General features: G+C 35.6%; 2 protein-coding genes across 7 annotated transcripts in view; one reads left to right on the forward strand and one right to left on the reverse strand.

The window, feature by feature from the left end:
* Window positions 1-13,903, reverse strand: part of PRH2 (proline rich protein HaeIII subfamily 2) — a 218,060-nt gene that overhangs the window by 28,252 nt on the left and 175,905 nt on the right. The gene's annotated exons all lie outside the window — the stretch shown is intronic.
* On the forward strand, window positions 5,950-7,575 carry TAS2R13 (taste 2 receptor member 13). Its single transcript, XM_003905994.5, has one exon. It carries the CDS (start codon window positions 6,206-6,208, stop codon window positions 7,115-7,117), a length of 912 nt encoding a protein of 303 aa, XP_003906043.2. The 5' UTR covers window positions 5,950-6,205; the 3' UTR covers window positions 7,118-7,575.

The following is a 13,903-nucleotide window of genomic DNA, read 5'->3' on the forward strand; positions in this document are numbered from 1 at the left end:
TCGTGTCAGCTTTACATACAAACAAACAAGTCACAGTTTTTGTCTGGTCTGCTGCTTCTTATATTTGCTGTATTTTGTTGCTTTTTCACCCCTCTGCTTTTCTCTCTGTACTTAAAATCAGATACTTTGAGCACTGTAAGGCTTTATTCGGGAAACCAGATATTTAATCACTCTGCCTTGATATTACCTTGTCAAACTAAAAGAACAGTAACTATCAGTTGAACCTTTGTCTGTAAATATAATCCAGTCAGAATTTTTAACGTAGATGTAACAACCATACCCTTGAGATAATCCTGGTCTAAAGACTGAGTTTTTTTGTTTTCTGTTTGTTTGTTTGTTTTTTGTTTTTTGAGATGGAGTCTCGCTCTGTTGCCCAGGCTGGAGTGCAGTGGCGTGATCTCGGCTCACTGCAAGCTCTGCCTCCCAGGTTCACACCATTCTCCTGCCTCAGCCTCCTGAGTAACTGAGATGACAGGTGCCCGCCACCATGCCCGGCTAATTTTTTGTATTTTTAGTAGAGATGGGGTTTCACCGTTTTAGCCAGGATGGTCTCGATCTCCTGACCTCGTGATCTGCCTGCCTCGGGCTCCCAAAGTGCTGGGATTACAGGTGTGAGCCACCGCAGCCAGCCAAGGCTGAGTTTTAACCAGGCTTAGAAACTCAAATACTATTCAGTGTTGAGAAGCAATTGCCTATTCCAGCTCTGCACAATCTCAAGTTTCTAGACTCTTCTTTCTGATATTCTTTTTCCTGCTTGAAAAGTAGTGTAAAATTGTCAGAATCAAAATGAAGTCACTTGTGTTAAAACTCTGACAAATGCAGCTGGAGAAGGCTGTGAAGGGAGTGTTCTTAATGTAAATATGGCTTGTAACAAGAGCTATCAGAAAAGACTCTACAAAACAACAACATTGCAGAAAGGCCACTACAACCCTACACAAAAAGATACTTCTGCAAGGACATCTGCTCAGAAGCTCCTTATGTAATCTTAAACAGGTGTCACCCTTGTTCTTGATCCTTGGATCCAAGGTTAATTATCTCAAAACAATTATGTAATCTTCCTCTTTTAGAAATCCTTGTCTTTTTTAATGTCCCTGAATACACACATAATTTACTATGGCACATGTATTCCCATTGCAATATTACTCCCAAATAAATATCATTTTCTTTTAGAGCATCTCCCTCTGTTTGCTATTTAGCTAGACAGTAGGCAATTATTTTATGAATTCAATTTTTAAAAAATTGTCAAATGCACCATTAATATATTCAATTATATTTTTTTCTAGAGTTACAAAAGTTTCAAATATGTGATCTACCTTCCATGTAACCACAGGTGACAGCTATCAAATGTTTTGCCACTCCCTAACTTGTTTTACAGTAAACAATAATGTTTTTTCTTGCCACTCACTGCCAATGAATCAAGTATTAAGCCAATGGCACATAAGTTAGGTGTTGTGTTTTAGCAGCACCCCATTTCAAGAGGCCAGTCTCATACTAGCCAAGATTGCTTAGTCTATTCTGTACTAACAAGATCCCAACATCTCAAGGACTCCACATAGGAGAAGTTTTTGTTGTTTGTTTTTGTTTTTCACTTCTGTTACATGTCCTGTGCTCATAGTGGCCACAAAACAATCCAGGCTGAGAAATGCTTTATTGACCCTTGTTTGAGTGTCAAGGCAAGACAATGAGAAATTTGCAGTCTTACACTGGTGAGTAAATGCTCTCACTCTGAAGCAACATGTCATTTCCACAATATTTTATTGACCAAAAATTTACATGATAATATATAACTTCAAGGGGGAAGAGGGGACTCCTGCAAGAATGCATTTCTTATCCCACAAGGAATAAAATGTTAGCGTACAGCCCTAGGTCCCATTTTACGACCTCTATGCTATGTACTATATATATCTCTAAGTCTACCATAAAACACTAACAAAAATAAGCTGATATAATCATTTTAATATATACTAAATTGGTTGTTTTGTTGTTGTTGTTGTTTTTCAGACGGAGTCTCCTTCTGTGGCCCAGGCTGGAGTGTACTAGTGCGATCTTGGCTCACTGCGAGCTCTACCTCCCAGGTTCACGCCATTCTCCTGCCTCAGCCTCCCGAGTAGCTGGGACTACAGGCGCCCGCCACCATGCCCAGCTAATTTTTTGTATTTCTAATAGAGATGGGGTTTAACCGTGTGTTAGCCAGGCTGATCTTGATCTCCTGACCACATGATCTGCCAGCCTCTGCCTCCCAAAGTGCTGGGATTACAGGCGTGAGGCTAAATCGATTTTAAGGAAAAAGACATTAGAATAGATAATGTCACCTCATGTGAGCAGAGGTTATATTTGCCATGAAGATACAACAATTCTAATGCTCCATGCACTCATAAGTGTGGCATCAAAATATATAAAGTAAAAGTTGACAGGACTTCTAAAAGAAATAGATGAACCTATACTCACAGCAGGATAGTTTAACCTTAAATCTCAAGAAGTAATAGAATAAGAAGACAAAACTCAGAAAAGGTAAATAGGATTTAAACAATATGATTAACAAATAGATTTAGTGGATGTATGAAACACTGCACCCCAAAACTTCAGGATACACATTATTTTCAACAAACACAAAACATTTATCAAAATTGACCAGATATGCAAAACATAAATTTTAGCAGAGAAAATTTTATGTAAATGGAAACTTGAACATGTATTTTAAAAATAGTCTACGGTGGAAGAAAAATCACAGTAAATTTAGAAAATATTTAACATTAAGTATAATTAAAATATAGTAAAACCTTGTGAGAAATGATTTAAAATTCTGAGAGGAAAACATATTCCAGGAAAATAACAGCAAACATGCTCAAAGGAAGTAAAACTAATTAAATAACAATAAAAGAGATGAAATTAATGAAAGAGAATACATTTGAAAAGATCAACCAAGACAGATTTGAATAGACTAATAAAATAAGCAAACTTCTGGTAAGATAAGTCATGAAAAGAAAAGCAAATAATATGAAGAATTTAAAGGATATATTCTGTTGGTATTAAAAATTTAATAAGATGATATTATAATCAAAATTACATAAAAACATAAATAATTGAAACTGACAAATATCTAGAAAATTGTAACTGCCAAAACGAGACCAGAAGAAATAGGCAACAGAATAGTTCCAGATCAAGATCATAGAAATGTACGCTCATGTACTCTATAAGTTACATGTTAAAGAATGTTCATAGCATCACCATCATCATAGTCTCCAAACTCAAAATAAGCCAACTTTGTGTTTCCACTAGACTAGATAAAGTTTGAATTGTCATTCAATTAATACTATGCAGCAATTGAATAAATGATCTATCTCTATATGCAACATGATTAATTTTAAAAACGTAATATTGATCAAAAATAGTTACATTCAAAAAGATTATGTACAGTATTATTCCATTCATGTGCAATCCAAAACCAGGCAAAACCAAGCTAGTGCTTAGGGATACATATTCAAATGTAAAATATACAAAGTTAAACAATAATGTGATTTGAGTTGAGATAGTTGTTACTTCTGGAATGAAGATGGGGTTATGATTAGAAAGGAGAATATAAGGTGTTATAGGATATACAAAGTTCTCTTTCTTGACATGGAAGGTGTTTAAATTAGTGTGCGCTTTATACTATAGCATTTATACTTCATTAAATGTTCTATATTTGTTATATGTAACAATAATAGTCAGCAAAAATGAAAAAGAGAAAAGAAATATTTCTAATCAAATGATATGAGGTTAGCTAAATCTTAATACCAAATTCTCATAGGCACAATATGAGAAATGAAAATTAAATGTCAATATTCCTTATAAACATAGATGCAAGTATCCTAATACAACATTGGCAAACTGCGTCCATCAGTGACTTAAAAAATACTTTACATACTCAAACCTTTCATTGTTTCCTCTTCCTGCCCTCTGCCTCATTTTCCTTTTCGGTTCAGACTGCTGAAAAAGTTTTTCTGTGATGTTCCCTAGCATCTATTCTCTTTCTCTTATAGAAGTGAGAGACTACATCTCTTTGATTAAATTCATGTTTTTAAATGTTTTCTCTTATGGAAATGCACCAGAAAAATGCAGCTCAGAACCACAAGCTTGCTATCCATTCTCTCTGTCTTTGTCATGTGTTATGTCACAAGTTCTAAAAAACTGTGGTATTTTTTTCATATACCACAAATAGTCCCTCAGGTCTATTTGTGCCGATTTGGGGTATTATCAGGTTGTGACTGGCATCCCCAAACGCTTTTCTCCAGATAGAGAGGAAGATCACCCTAAATTGAAAAAGTATAAAAGATCTCTTCAGGCCTGGGTCAAGAGTGCAAATGAAAGACCACATGCCACATAGCTAGATATTTAAAGGTCATAAATATACAAAGCTAACAAACTGTTAAAGGAGATATTTTCTATTCTATCTTGACAAATATACCATTATAACAACAAAATGGAAAATAGCTACCTAGCTATTTTAAGTTATAATTGAAACTTGCAAATCATCAAAGATGATGCAATTATTTTGTAAATTTTTTAGTACTCTGTAGATCACCCGAAAAAGATTGTGTGAGTAATAAAATACAAACATTTATAATTCACAAATTACACGTTTATTAAATAAAAATAGCTTTGTATTCATCCAGCTAAATGGCTATTTACTATCTTATAATCAAGATAATGAAGTGTTTTATTTACATTAATTTTGAATTAGATACTCTTTCTTGAGTCTCCAAGTTTTCAGAATTTTGGTAATTCACTTTTTTTGGTATTTTTTGAAAGAGTGGGATGGGGTGAGGAATCTTGACTCTTCACAGTGAACACGGTAGTCCCGCCTTATCTGCAGTTTCAGTTACCCAAGGTAAGCCACGGTCCAAAAATAGGTGTGTACAGTACAGTAAGGTATCTTGAGAGAGCGAGAGACACCACACTACATATTTTATATTACATACATACATATATTTTTTACATACATTACATACATACATAATATTTTTAAACAAATTTTTTACTTTTTATTTTTTAAATTTTTATTTATTTTAGAGACAGGGTCTCCTTATATTGCCCAGGCTGGTCTCAAACTTTTGGGCTCAAGCGGTCCTCCTGCCTCAACCTCCCAAAGTGCTAGGATTACAGGCATGAGCCACAACCCCTGGCAACTTTTATTATAGTATATTGTTTTAATTGTTCTATTTTATTATTATTTTTGTAATCTTTTACTGTGCTTGATTTATAAATTAAACTCTATCATAGGTAGATAAATACAGGAAAAATACATATTGTATATAGAGTTTGGTACTATCCGCTGTTTTAGGCATCCACTGGGGGTCTTGGAACATATGCCCCATGGATAAGGGGAACTAGTGTTTCTGTTTCTTAGCTTGGTTATCAGTTTTGCAGGTTATGACGTAATACAGTACTGCTTTCTTTGGTAGCTGTTGCCGAATTTATAAAATTTACTTACTTTTTATCACTTTTAAAGTTCAAAAAAGAAGTATGAGGGTAAAAGTGGATAAAACGTGAAGGCATTTGGTGCTATGGAGGGATGGGGGTGAGCACTGTTAAGTAGTGATGAGGCAGGGAATGAGAAAGATGCATGCTTTGTAAACGAGTTTCTCTTCAGTCACAGTACTGACCAAATCCAGCTTTAGCTCCACAAGAAATTGAGCACTCTTTTGAAATAGATAGGTCTATCTTTGCATATTTTATAAATCTTCATTGGCTATGCTATTAGCCATAAAAGCTTCATTTAGCTACATATTCTATGAATCAGATTTTTATAATATTTGTGCCTCAGAACTCAAGCTGGTTGAATCAAATTTTCCACAACTCAGAGGAGGCAAAAATGTACAAAACAATGAAAGAGAATACGTCTTTATTTGCATGGATGCAAATGTGAGTTTAACTTTGCTTCATAATCATCTATGAAATATTTCTGCCCATGGTGAAGACATAAATTTCTTAGCTGGGGCTCAGCAGAGAAATTGAAGGAAAAAAAGATGTCACCAGTACAGCTATGTGAAGATCAATCAGCAAACTTTAGAAATTTCCACTTGACATTGAGCTAACAATGAAAGAAGGAGCAGAAAAAGGAGAAGGAAGAAGAACTCCACTGTCCACTCAAGGATATGAATAGCATTTTAGATCAGTGAATAACCAGCAGCGATATTAGACTTTGAACTTTCTCTGTTCTGACATGGAAAGTGCCCTGCTGAGTATCCTCACTCTTGTAATAATTGCAGAATTCGTAATTGGGAATTTGAGCAATGGATTTATAGTACTGATAAACTGCATTGACTGGGTCAGTAAAAGACAGCTGTCCTCAGTTGATAAAATCCTCACATTCTTGGCAATCTCCAGAATTGGGCTGATCTGGGAACTATTAGTAAGTTGGTTTTTAGGTCTGCATTATCTAGCCATATTTGTGTCTGGAACAGGGTTAAGAATTATGATTTTTAGCTGGGTAGTTTCTAATCACTTCAGTCTCTGGCTTGCTACAATCCTCAGCATCTTTTATTTGCTCAAAATAGCGAGTTTCTCTAGCCCTACTTTTCTCTATTTGAAGTGGAGAGTAAACCAAGTGATTCTGATGATACTGCTGGGAACCTTGGTCTTCTTATTTTTAAATCTGATACAAATAAACATACATATTAAAGACTGGCTGGACCGATGTGAAAGAAACACAATTTGGAATTTCAGTATGAGTGGCCTTCCAACATTTTCAGTGCCGGTCAAATTCACCATGACTATGTTCAGTCTAGCACCATTTACTGTGGCCCTCATCTCTTTCCTCCTGTTAATTTTCTCCTTGCGGAAACATCTCCAGAAAATGCAGCTCAATTACAAAGGACACAGAGAACCCAGGACCAAGGCCCACATAAATGCGTTGAAAATTGTGATCTCATTCCTTTTACTCTATGCCAGTTTCTTCCTATGTATTCTCATATCATGGATTTCTGAGCTGTATCAGAATACACTGATCCACATGTTTTGTCAGACGATTGGAGTCTTCTATCCTTCAAGCCACTCCTTTCTTCTGATTCTAGGAAACCCTAAGTTAAGACAGGCCTCTCTTTTGGTGGCAGCTAAGGTATGGGCTAAACGTTGAGAAACTCACAATTTCATAAGCCATTCAGACCACAGATTATTGAATATTGTAGGCAGAAACAGGAGTCTATGAGGAGTTTAAAAATATTTTATACTTTCCCTAGTTTCTTCTATTGTGAAGGTGGTCACTACAATTTTTTAAAATTCTTCTCTATAATAGCATCTTACCTAAGAATATTATGTATTTATGACATATATTTCTACATTATTAGGAATTTGAAACTTATTTGAGGAAATCATTGGTAGATTCTACTGTAAATTAAAAACATATACTACAGCATACTTAGATGTTAATTGTAAATCTACAGTCTTTTGTCTGGCAATGGCTCTTCAATTCTAAATCCCTCATTGGGATGGGTGATTTAGGTAATTATTTTATTATATCATCTACTCCTATTTAAATGGTGAATTACAGATAACTAGAACAGTTATTTGGAATAGAATTAAGGGAAGTTTGGACTTGCCACTATTACTATGCTGATGGGTTAAAAAAAGTTTAATATGAGTAACTGCCACATAAAAAGATAAGTGTTTGTTAGGAATTATATTGTATGTATGTGTACATACATATTTTACATCATGCCTTTTAAAATAAATATTATTGAGACATAATTTACATATAATAAAATGCAACATGTTAGTCCACATTTTGGTTAGAGTTTTGACAATAGTGTACACCTGTGTGACCACAATGTCAGTGCCCTTTGCAGTTTACCCTCTCCTCACCAGCCCTTTTTCCCAAGCAACTACTTATCTGCTCTTGGTAACAATAAGAAAGTTCTTTGATTTTTAGAATTTATATGGCTATAAATATATAGATGCTATATATATACACACACACACACACACACACATGCACACACACACGTACAGTTATCGAGTGTGCACTATTATATGTGAAGCTTCTTTAACTCAGCATAATGTTTTTGAAGTTCTTCTATTTTGTTGTATTAATCAGTAGTTTGTTCCTGAGCAGTATTCCTGAGTAGTATTGGATATACCACATTAAAAAATTTATCTTTCCTATTAATGAACATTCAAATGGTTTTTAATCATTGGCCATTATAAATAAAACTATATCAACATTCATGTGTGTCTCTTCTTCTGGATATACAATTTTCTCACTCTTGAGTAAATACCTACAAGTAAAAATGTCAAATCATATGATAAGTGTATGTTTAACTTAAAAAAAATGCTAGAGTTCTATGGAGTGGCTGCACAATTTCATATTATTGCCAGCAATATACAAGAGTTTCAGTTATTTCACATTCTGGCCAACAGTTGGTAGGTACTTTGTTTTATTTTTTATTTTTTGGCCATTCTAGTCAGAATGTAATGACATCTCATCATAGTTTTAATTCACATTTTCCTAATGGCTAGTGAGGCTGAACATTTTTTCATGTGCTTTGGGTCATTCATAAAACCTCTTTTTATGAAATGTTTGTTTAAACCTTTTGTCAACTATTTAGCTTGATTCGTTGCTTTCTGTTTTTGTTACTGAATTGTAAATGTTCTCTATATAGTCTCTGTATTAGTTCGTTTTCATGCTGCTGATAAAGACATACTCAAGACTGGGTAATTTGTAAAGAAAAAGAGGTTTAATTGACTCACAGTTCCACACTGCTGGAGAGGCCTCACAATAACGGCAGAGGCAAAAGTCATGTCTTACGTAGTGGCAGTCAAGAGAGAATGAGAACCAAGTGAAAGCAGAAACCCCTTATAAAAACATCAAGTTTCATGAGACTTATTCACTACCATGAGAACAGTATGGGGGAAACTGCTCCCATGATTCAATTATCTCCAACTGAGTCCTTCCCATAACACATGGGAATTACGGGAGCTACAATTTAGATTAGATTTGGGTGGGGACACAGCCAAACCATATCAGTCTGAATATAAATTCTTTATCACACATAAGTTTTATAAATATTTTCTGCCAGCCAGAGGCTTGTCATTCCATTTTATTTACAGTGTCTTTCAAAGAGAGGGCATTAAAAACTTTTAATGAAGTTCAATAATCAATTATTTTCCTATAAGAAAATTATTTTTTACTTCTTTTGCTTTCAAAATTCAAAGGTATTTTATGGATCAGTTGGAATAAATATTTGCAATAAGGCATAGTTATCCTTGAGTATAATGACAGAAAGCCTGATTTCATTTTCTCTACTGTCAGAACAGGTTCTTTGGTGATACCACATAGATTTTTAATAACTGGTTTCAATAGTACTAACTACTTGAGCATTCTCACTTTCTCTCTTTTATTTTCTTTTTAGAAAGGACCTCCCAAATGGGTTTGCTTAAAAATTAGGTGAGAGGAGTAGTATGATCATTTTTATCACTAATTTCTCTGAACTCTTTTGTAGTTTATTTACCCAATAGCATCTTTCAATATCTGTCAGTATTTTCACCTCTGTACTCATATGGTTCCCATAAAAAGTACTGTAATAGTTAAGGGCTGAGTCTGGAGTCAGAGGTACAATTCTCAGTTCTATCACTTAGTAGTGTTAGTTAAAATTGTGTAGTTCCCATTTATAAGTGAAAACATGCAGTATTTGGTTTTCTGTTTCTGCATTAATTCACTTAGGACAATGGTCTTTAGCTATATCCATGTTGCTGCAAAGGACATGATTTCATTTTCTTATGGCTACATAGTATACTATGGTGTATGTATATCACACTTTTTTGGTCTAATCCATTTTTTTTTTTTTTTTTTTTGAGACAGAGCCTCACTCTGTTGCCCAGGTTGGAGTGGCATGATCTTGGCTCACTGCTGCCTCCGCCTTCCAGGTTCAAGCAATTCTCCTGCCTCAGCTTCCCAAGTAGAGCTGGGATTACAGGCAGGTGCCAGGATGTCCAGCTAATTTTTGTATTTTTAGTAGAGACAGAGTTTAGCCATGTTGGTCAGGCTGGTCTTGAACTGCTGACCACAGGTGATCTGCCCACCTTGACCTTCCAAAGTGCTGGGACTACAGGCATGAGCCACCGTGCCTGGCCTGTAATCCATTGTTGATGGGCACGTAGGTTGATTCCATGCCTTTGCTATTGTGAATAGTGCTCCAATGAAATTGTGAGTGTATATGTGTCTTTCTGGTAAAATGATTTATTTTCTTGTGAACACATACCCAGTAATGGTATAACTAGGTTGAATGGTAGTTTATTTTAAGTTCTTTGAGAAATCTCCAAACTGCTTTCTATACTGGCTGAGGTAATTTGCATGCCCACCAACAGGATGTAAGTGTTACCTTTGCTCCACAGCTTCACTAGCATCTGTGTTTTTTTTGTTTTTTTTTTAACTTTTTGATAATAGCCATTCTGACTGGTGTGAGATGGTACCTCTTTGTGGTTTTGATTTGCATGTCTCTAATGATTAGTGATGTTGAGTATTTTAAAATGTTTGTTGGCTGCTTGTATGTCTTCTTTTGAGAAGCGCCTGTTCATGTCTTTTGCTCATTTTTAAAGGGGTTATTTGTTTTCTGCTTGTTCAATTGTTTCAGTTCCTTATAGATTTGGGATATTAGACTTTTGTTGAATGCATAGTTTGCAAATCTTACATTCTATACGTTGCCTGTTTACTCTGTTGATAGTTTCTTATGATATGTGCAGAAGTTCTTTAGTTTAATTAGGTCCCACTTGTCAATTTTTGTTTTTTGTTGCCATTGCTTTTTGGGACTTAGTCATAAATTCTTTCCCAAGGCCAATGTTTAGAATGGTGTTTCCTAAGTTTTCTTCCAGGATTATTGTAGTGTAAAGTCTTACATTTAAATTTTTGACCCATCCTGAGTTAATTTTTGTGTATGGTGAAAAGTAAAGGTTCAGTTTAATTCTTTGCATATGGCTAGCCAGATACCCCAGCACCATTTACTGAATAGGAAGTCCTTTCCCCATTGTTTATTTTTGTCAATTTTGTCAAACATCAGATGGCTGTAGTTGTGTGTCTTTATTTCTGGGTTCTCTATTCTGTTCCATTGGTTTATGTGTCTCTTTTTATAACATGACCATGCTGTTTTGGTTACTGTAGCTTTATAGTATAGTTCAAAGTCAGGTAATGTGATTCCTCTGGCTTTGTTCTTTTTGTTTAGGATTGCTTTTGTTATTTGGGCTCTTTTTTCGATTCTATATGAATTTTAAAATAGTTTATTTTTCCAGTTCTGTGCAAAATGACATTGGTAGCTTGATAGGAATAGAGTTGAATCTGTAAATTGCTTTGGGAAGTATAACCATTTCAACAATATTGATTCTTCCTATCCATGAGCATGGAATACTTTTCCATTTGTTTGTGTCATCTATGATTTCTTTCAGCAGTGTTTTGCAGTTCTCTTTCACCTCCTTGGTTAGCTGTAGTCCTAGTTTTATTTTTTATTTTAATTTTTGATGATATTGTAAATGGGATTGCATTCTTGATTTGGCTCTCAGCTTGAAGTTTTTTAGTGTATAGAAATGCTACTGATTTTTGTGCATTGATTTGTATCCTGAAACTTTACAGAAGTCCTTTATCTGTGCCAGGAGCCTTTTGGCAGAGTCTTTAGTGTTTTCTATGTATGGAATCACATCAGCAAGGAGATATAGTTAGACTACATTTTTTTTTTTTTCTATTTGGATGCCTTTTTTTTGTTCTTGCTTGATGTCCTGGCTAGGACTTTCAGTACTATGTTGAATAGGAGTGGTGGGAGTGGGGACTCTTTTCTTGTTCTGGTTCTCAAGGGGAATGCTTTCAGTTTTTGCATGTTCAGTACAATGTTAGCTGTAGTTTTGTCATAGATGACTCTTATTATTTTGAGGTATGTTCTTTCAATGCCTAATTATTTGAGGGTTTTTTCAAGAGTCCAGAATTTCCTTTTTAGTTTTCTGCCTCAATGATCTGTCTAATGTTCTCAGTGAGATGTTGAAGTCCCCCAATATTATTGAGTGGGTGTCTAAATCTTTTTATAGGTCTGGAAGTACTTGTTTTATGAAGGTGGATGCTCCAATGCTGAGTGCATACATATTTGGAGCAGTTAAGTCTTTTTGTTGAATTGAACCCTTTATTATTATGTAGTGCCTTTCTTTGTCCTTTTTTTTTTTTTTTTTTTACTGTTATTGGTTTAAAATCTGTTTTATCCTATATAGGAATAGTGATTCTTTCTTTCTTTTTTTTCTTTTCTGTTTGTGTTACAGATCCTTCTACAACCCTTTCCTTTGAGCCTAACGGTGACATTACATGTGAGATGGGTCTCCTGAAGACAGCAGACAGATGGCTTTTGTTTTTTATTCAATTTGCTTTTAAGTGAGGGTATTTAGACCATTTACATTCAAGGCTAATATTGATATGTGAGGTTTTGTTTCTATTGTGAAGTTGTTAGCTGGGTGCTTTGTAGTTTCTATTGTGTGATTTCTTTATAGAGTCTTGGGCTATGTGCTTAGCTGTGCTATGTTGGTAGCAGATTTTCATGTTTAGAACTCCCTTTAGGATCTCTTGTAAGACTGGTCCAGTGGTAATAAATTCCTTTACCCCTTGCTTGTCTATAAAATATTTTATTTCTCCTTAAGTTATAAAGGTTAGTTTGATGGAATATAAAATTAGTGGTTGGAAAATTTTCTTTCCATTAAGAATGCTGAAAGTAGGCCTCCAATCTCTCCTGGCTTGTAAGGTTCTGCTGAGCTGTTTACTTGGGCTTATGGGGTTCCCTTTGTATATGATCTGATCTTTTTCTGTAGCTGAATTTAAGATTTTTTTCTTTAGTGTAGACCTTGGATAGTTTGGCAACTATATGCTTTGGTGATGTTCATTTCCTATAGCATCTGTCAGGTGTCCTCTTGATTTCTTGTATCTGTATGTCTACCTCTCTAGCAAGATTAGGGAAATTTGCTTGAATCATTTCCTCAAATATGTTTTCCAGGTTATTAACTCTTTCTCCTTCTTTCTCAGGAATGCCAGCAGTTTATGAGTTTGGTAGCTGCCCCACAGCACCATGATCTATGTCAAGGAAGGTTAGGTGGTTCAGGGTACTGAATCATGGTAGCAGGTGCTAGCAAAAGCCTGAGATCTGCCTAGGCACGAAGCACAGAGGGCCTCCCTGTGCCAGGATCTCTGCACAGGAAGGGTGAAGCAGATTAAGCTGCTGAACCAGGTGAATGAGTGATCCAAATGCCCAGATTTCTGCCTAGAGGTAGATTGGAGGTGACTCTTTTGCACCACAATCACAGGGGAGGAGGGTGGGACACCCAGCAATGACACACACAGACTAGTTCCAGGTAGCTAAGCTGCCTGGTTGCAAGTCTCATCACACAGGACGATGATGTGTTGGTTTGATGGTGTTGGTTTCAGTACATTCACTTTTTTTATGTCGTAGAATTCTCGTTCTGTTTCCTCCTCCTCTGGCAATACTGGCATTTCTAATTTTTGTAATTATTTTCATAAAGTAGGATTTTTTTTCTTTCTTTCCCTATAATATTATTGTTCTTTTTTTTCTTTCCCTCTCCATTCCCCCTCTCTCCTTAAGAGGTGTGACTTTAGAGAATTCTGGGTTGGGTCTTTTGCCCAGCTTCTATAACCCTATGCATTTATTGGTTGCAGGTTTTAGACTGTGCAGTTCAACCTACAAGCCAGTAGATGGCAATTATAGGTAAGAGCCAGTTGTGCACAACGTGGTGGTTATATACTTGATCCTTGTTTACTGGAAGAAGCTCTCTGTTGCTGCAGATAATGGGCTGACTCATGGAGTACACAGTGGTGTGAACTCCCTGCTCAGCCTTGGGGGTTGTGGGGAGCAAGGTGGGTGGAGCCAGACAAGGCAGGTCCACCTATAGG

The sequence above is a fragment of the Papio anubis genome, chromosome 9 (assembly GCF_008728515.1).
Source record: "Papio anubis isolate 15944 chromosome 9, Panubis1.0, whole genome shotgun sequence".
NCBI classification, from domain to species: domain Eukaryota; kingdom Metazoa; phylum Chordata; class Mammalia; order Primates; family Cercopithecidae; genus Papio; species Papio anubis.